General features: G+C 34.4%; 1 protein-coding gene across 1 annotated transcript; it reads right to left on the bottom strand.

Moving 5' to 3' along the window:
• Positions 1-2,647: 2,647 nt before the first annotated feature.
• Positions 2,648-5,154, bottom strand: LOC129903914 (NAC domain-containing protein 72-like). The gene is made up of 3 exons (XM_055979434.1): positions 4,797-5,154; positions 3,751-4,031; positions 2,648-3,313 (listed from the first exon to the last, which is right to left on the bottom strand). The coding sequence occupies exons 1-3, from the start codon at positions 5,104-5,106 to the stop codon at positions 2,825-2,827; spliced, it is 1,080 nt and encodes a 359-aa protein (XP_055835409.1). The 5' UTR covers positions 5,107-5,154; the 3' UTR covers positions 2,648-2,824.
• Between the last annotated feature and the right edge of the window lie 475 nt (positions 5,155-5,629).

The raw sequence follows: 5,629 nt of genomic DNA, 5'->3' as shown, positions 1-5,629 counted from the left end.
TATCAAGACCTAATTGAGAGTTTCTCTTACCCGATAACCATCACTTATGAGCCAGTGAAAGTACAACAAACCGACGTTGTTGCTGTTTCCGTTCATACCTTGCCAGGGTATGAACGAATCAACCAATCATGGATCCAATCCAACCAAGTCCTATAGTTTCAGGACAAATATTTTGGAGAAACATCCGACTTTAACGGTTCAATCCCCTCCTACGTTTGGCGACGTAGTTATTGGGTTTGAGTATGGACCTTACTCTTGCCCAATTCGGTGCTCGATACTCCTCCCAAGACTCAATGCTCATAAAACTCCATCCAATCAACTCAATCAAATCATATCGACAAGTCTCATTACAACCTTGTCAACTCATCAACTCTATCATGATCAAATCTTTTCCAATCATACTATCCGGTCAATCTCAGTCATACCTTTCAAAAGAAATTTGAATGCATATTTATAGCAACATGTAAGCACAACCAATCATTTCCTCTATCCATTTACTCAATCTTTGAAACTCATCACAACTCCAAGGCTTTAAGTCAACAATTTAAGATAAGCAACATTTTAAAGAAAATAGCATCCTTCATCATAATCCACATAATTAAGAAGATCAATAAAACATATTTAACAACTCATATTCATCGACTCATACTCACATAAAGGCTCAATTTAGAAACTTCTTGGCTCAACAACATCAACACATATAGAATCAAATACATAGGGAACAAAGTTCATACAAGCATAAACCATACCAAGAAACTCCATTTTTATGGACACCTAACCTTAAAGCAAAAGTAGGGCACATGGGTGGACACACCCCATGTTTTAGATGGCCTTACATACCTTAGGGAAGACTTGGAGAAAACCTTGATGTTGGGTCTTTAATGGAGGACTCAAATCTTGAAGCTCTTGGGACAAATCCTTGTTGAGAATGGAGAAGAAGAAGGAGATGAAGAAGAGAGAGGGAGAGAGGAACTTCTAGGGCTTTTAGAGAGAGAGAGGGCTGGAAATTTTGATCCCACAATGACCAATGGCAATACATATATAACTTGGGTAAGTTCCCAAATTACCCCTCCTCAAAAGTTCTGAAAATAGGCTAAAAACGCACCTGGCGCGATAGTGGCGCATCGCGCCATTGTAGCGCCAGGCCGATTACGCCTAAAACCAGCACACCTCGCAGTGGCGCGCCGCGCCAAGGACCAAACTACTGAGGCATGTTTCTGGCGCGATAGTGGCGCGTCGCGCCCTTATAGCGCCAAGGCCAAAGTTTCTGGGTTCTGGAAATTTGGCCTAAAAAACCCTGCACAACTTTTAGTGGTGCGTGGCTCCAAGGACCAAACTACTGAGGCTTGTTTCTGGCACGATAGTGGCGCGTCGTGCCCTAACAGCGCTAAGGTCATTTCCCCAGCAGTTGCAACCCAAGCCAAAAATCAAATTCCTACCGCGCTAGTTCGTCTTAGGAGCGTCATATCTTTCGACTCCAAACTCTAAAATTCGCATTCTTGGTGGCGTTGGAAAGAAGACTCGACGACCTTTGATTTAATAGATCGTGAGCCACCCAAATCGTTATCTATCAAAAGATAGGGTCGTTAGAAGTCAACCCCTCAAGCGAACTCCTCCTCGAACTTAGTCACGACGAATCCTTGGGTTAAATTTGGTCCTAGGGGTCCTTCATGACCCCACATCACCTCTAATGCTGCAACATTTCTCAACAACTCGTTTTACTCACGCGAAGGCTCCACAATACTCGAGTCCGACCCTACCCGAACACAAGAAGGGTCCGAATCTTAGGGAAAAAATTTTGAGGGGTGTTACAAAAAGTCATTTTTCTTAAATTAAAGAAAAACAAATCTATTTGAGAAATAATTTTTAAAACATTTAAGCAAATAGAATATGAAAAAAATTAGAAATTATTTCCTTCCTTACCAAACTCACCCTAAGTCTGTCTGGTTTAGACAATTGAAAGTTTTAGACTAACTCTACCGTTTCTCTTTTGCTAAGGACTAAGGAGTCTCTTGGATTTACAACACCATTGGTTTTCTCATGTTTGGTTGGTTGAAACATTTTAAAAAATATTTTCGCTAAAAAACAAGTATTTAAAAATTGAGGAAAACGATTATTTTAATCAAAGTAAGAAAAACAAGTTACATACATTGCATGTTCATTATCTTTTCCCCACACACCCAACATCCCCACCCACGCATCCCCTTGATCATCCCGCCACCCCCACTTCCCATCACATTTCACTTCCATTATGTTTACTAGATAACATATAAATATTCTTGAGATAATATTTTTTTGTTTATCTATCAAATATGAGAAAATAAGTAAGAAATTCAATTATTTTCCAAACATAATTCACAACAAATTTCCAAACATAATTTCCAAACCCATTGATCTAGGGTACCTAGGCTCTTGAAAAATTAAGTCTACAAACTGAAGTTTTAGTTTTTTTTTCTTTAATTGAAAAGCATTTGCTTCTTGTTTTTTTTGGAAAAAATACAATCTTGGCATAGTATAAGGAATAACTCATAATTAAACGTTTAAGCACAGGAACTCCAATATAAGAATATCAATTAGTTGTTAAAAAAATGCACAAACATAACAAATATAGTAAATGATACAAAAGAAAAATAAGTAGAGCATACGATACAATATAAAACGAGACAAGTTAATTAGTAGTAAAAATTAAAGAGTCAAATGTCCAAACCAACAATATATCTATAAAAACAATAACACTGTGGAATTAAGCTAATGAACTAATAACTATCATTAAGGTCCTAATATATATAGTCTTGCCTCGTCACAAACGATCGATATGGAATAATCAATCTTTGTCGATCGATGAGTTTTCATCAAGAACACCAACATTAAGAACATTGTGACATTCAATTTCACCTATGTTCTCATACAGATTCTGATAGTTGTTGAATTCAAAATTCAACGGAAAAATGTTGCTTTCTTGACATGATCCCAAAAACATGTGTCCATGAAAAAATGATGATGATGGAAGGTTCATTCCATAGTTTGAAGATCTTGCTCCAGAATCAGAAAAACAATCTGGACCCATGATAAAATTTGGATAATTTGGATCATCAAGACTTAAATTATACTGATGAGGTGTCTCGAATTGTTGCCTAGCAAATTCTCCACATGAATCCATAGTCCCTTCATAGTCACAATTCTCCATCTTACCTACTGAAGAATTGCTTTTACTTGCAATTTCTTGGTCATGCTCCTCGGACTCCTTCCGAGGAGCTTTGAAGGATGACTTGTCAACTTTCTTATAAATCCGGCATAGAACCCAATCGTCAAGCTACAATAACAAAAATGATAACTATGAATTTTATCCATATATTTGGTTTTATAGTAAAATAAAAAAATTTAGTTAGGTATACCGACAGAATATAATAGTTTAAATCATTAGGTTAAGTGATTTGCAAATAACATGTAACTATATATATTGAATATGATATGATTATTATCTCGAATATAAAATAGATTACATGCTATAAATATTTAAATCACATTGATAGTGTAAAAGTTCTCCACACCACATATATAAATTAAACCCTAGTAGAATAGTAATAGACCAAACAAAACATAAGAGAAAAGTTGAGAAAAATTCTTTTTAAACTCAATAGTTAAATTGAAACTTCTATAACCTACTAAGATTTCAAGTTTGGAATTTCTTGTTGGAAATATTACCTAAAGTAAACACAATAAAAAGCTGAGGAAATACTATAATCTTACCCTCATGTCAGATGCATGAGTTTTGAGCCTGCGCGATTCATTCACTCTGAACTCATGCATAATCCAATTTGTTTTATCGCCTTTGGGAGGTTTACCTTCGTAGAAAACCAAAGCCTTTCGAAATCCAACTTTAACGTTGTTTTGCTTTATAGGCTTGTCAGCTCCAGTAGCCTTCCAATAGCCTGTTCCCGCAGCGCGATTTGGCCTATCACCATTAGGATATTTCCTATCCCTTGGAGTGAAGAAGTACCATTCCTTTTCTCCCAGGACTGAATAGTTCTCTACTTGCATTGCATGAATAGAGTAGAAAATAATTATCTTTTAATGAATTAAGTAATGATGAAGAAATATTAAAAGATGAAGGTATGCAAAAAACCTCTAAGAAGTTACCGCGATTAATTTGACGAATCCAAAAATTACACTTTTTAGATAGTTAAATATTTTTAAATGTTTAATTGATAGATGAAAATAGTGTGTAGAGTAGAAAAAAGTGTCCATTTAGTAAAAGTTTCAAAAACAGAAAAAGTAAATCACAATTATGTAGGCTTATAGAAATACAAAATTCAAATGGATTAGATGCAGCCACATAACAAATGTATATATGCAAAACGATATATGTAGAAAACCTAAACAGTCTTTTAAAAGAAAAAAGTAATAAATGAAAACCCTAAGAAGGATAAAGAACAATCTAAATTAAGATTCCATGTTTAAGTATGATTAGGGTCTAAATCTGCTATTAAATATTGCATCAACTCAAAACCATCTACAATAGATATTAACAATCGGAAGTTAAGTGAAACTCACGATTGATTCTAAAGTAATAAACCCTAATCACATGTTTTTGTCAGATCTAGAGTAGATATAACGATTTGTATCGACTTCATTATATGAAGTAATTAAAACCCTATATAAACACAAGCGTGCCAAAAGAAATAAAAATATGTAGAAAGAACATAATCAACAATTCTAAATACTGAATTAGCTACGATATGTATAATTAGAACATGTGAAACTACAAGAATAGATCTACAAAAACCTTAACGAACCTGAAAGCTCCTGAGGACTATGCTTATAGAGATTAACCTCCTTGATTTTGTCGTGTGGTAAAAGTTGATTCATAACTTTTTTCTTGAGATAATGAACAATAAGTTCTTCATCATGTGGACAAAAACGATAACCTGGTGGGAAAACAAAGTTATCATCAACATAAACTCTTTTTCCATTTGTGTTAATGTTGTAGTTTGGTTTCACGTGATCAATTTGGTTTTGTTTATCTAGCTCTTGCATTTTAGGGTTTTGAGAAGTAGTCCAAGAGCTGGCCTTCATAAGCGCCTTGCTTTCCTCATCCGACTCCATTGTTGATGGACTTCAGGTGGAAAACTATTTGACAAACTTATAGCTGATGGACTCTTATAGAGTCCATAATTAATCTAATTCTGTTAAAAATAAAAAGAATTATAAAATTTGTTTCGAAATATATAACAGATAAAATGACGGAAAATATTTGGAAGATATTTTTGAACTTATCTAATTAGTTGTACTTATTTTAAAAGAAGATGGCTATCTATAAAAAAAATTAAAAATAATAATAAAAACATCAAGCTGGTTATTTTTAATTAAATTTGCAAAAGTACAGTTTATCGTATCATTCTCTAACTACTAAGGATAAAATTGATAATTACCGAGTTTTTGGATCGGTAATTAAGATTTAGCTGGTTATCTCTTCTTTCTTTTTTTTTCGCGTTTATGTATTAAATCGTTACTTGAAACTTTTTGTAAGTCAATAATACTATTTGAAACTTCTCCAAGGTTAGCTTGGGATCTGAGAGGCTCGGGATGATTCGACACCATTGGACCTCAGTGTGAAATTGTAGATTTT

Source organism: Solanum dulcamara, chromosome 9 (genome assembly GCF_947179165.1).
Source record: "Solanum dulcamara chromosome 9, daSolDulc1.2, whole genome shotgun sequence".
NCBI classification, from domain to species: Eukaryota; Viridiplantae; Streptophyta; class Magnoliopsida; order Solanales; family Solanaceae; genus Solanum; species Solanum dulcamara.
The sequence above is the reverse complement of the archived record's forward strand: the minus strand, read 5'-3'. Positions and strand labels throughout refer to the sequence as shown.

What these genes read in the sequence shown, in the direction of transcription:
- LOC129903914 (XM_055979434.1), bottom strand. Translation starts at nt 5,106, where the DNA reads ATGGAGTCGGATGAGGAAAGCAAGGCGCTTATGAAGGCCAGCTCTTGG. An exon ending in TAGTCCTCAGGAGCTTTCAG is followed by an intron (nt 4,032 to 4,796) that starts GTTCGTTAAGGT and finishes CAATGCAAGTAG; the next exon opens with AGAACTATTCAGTCCTGGGA. An exon ending in CTCATGCATCTGACATGAGG is followed by an intron (nt 3,314 to 3,750) that starts GTAAGATTATAG and finishes TTGTTATTGTAG; the next exon opens with CTTGACGATTGGGTTCTATG.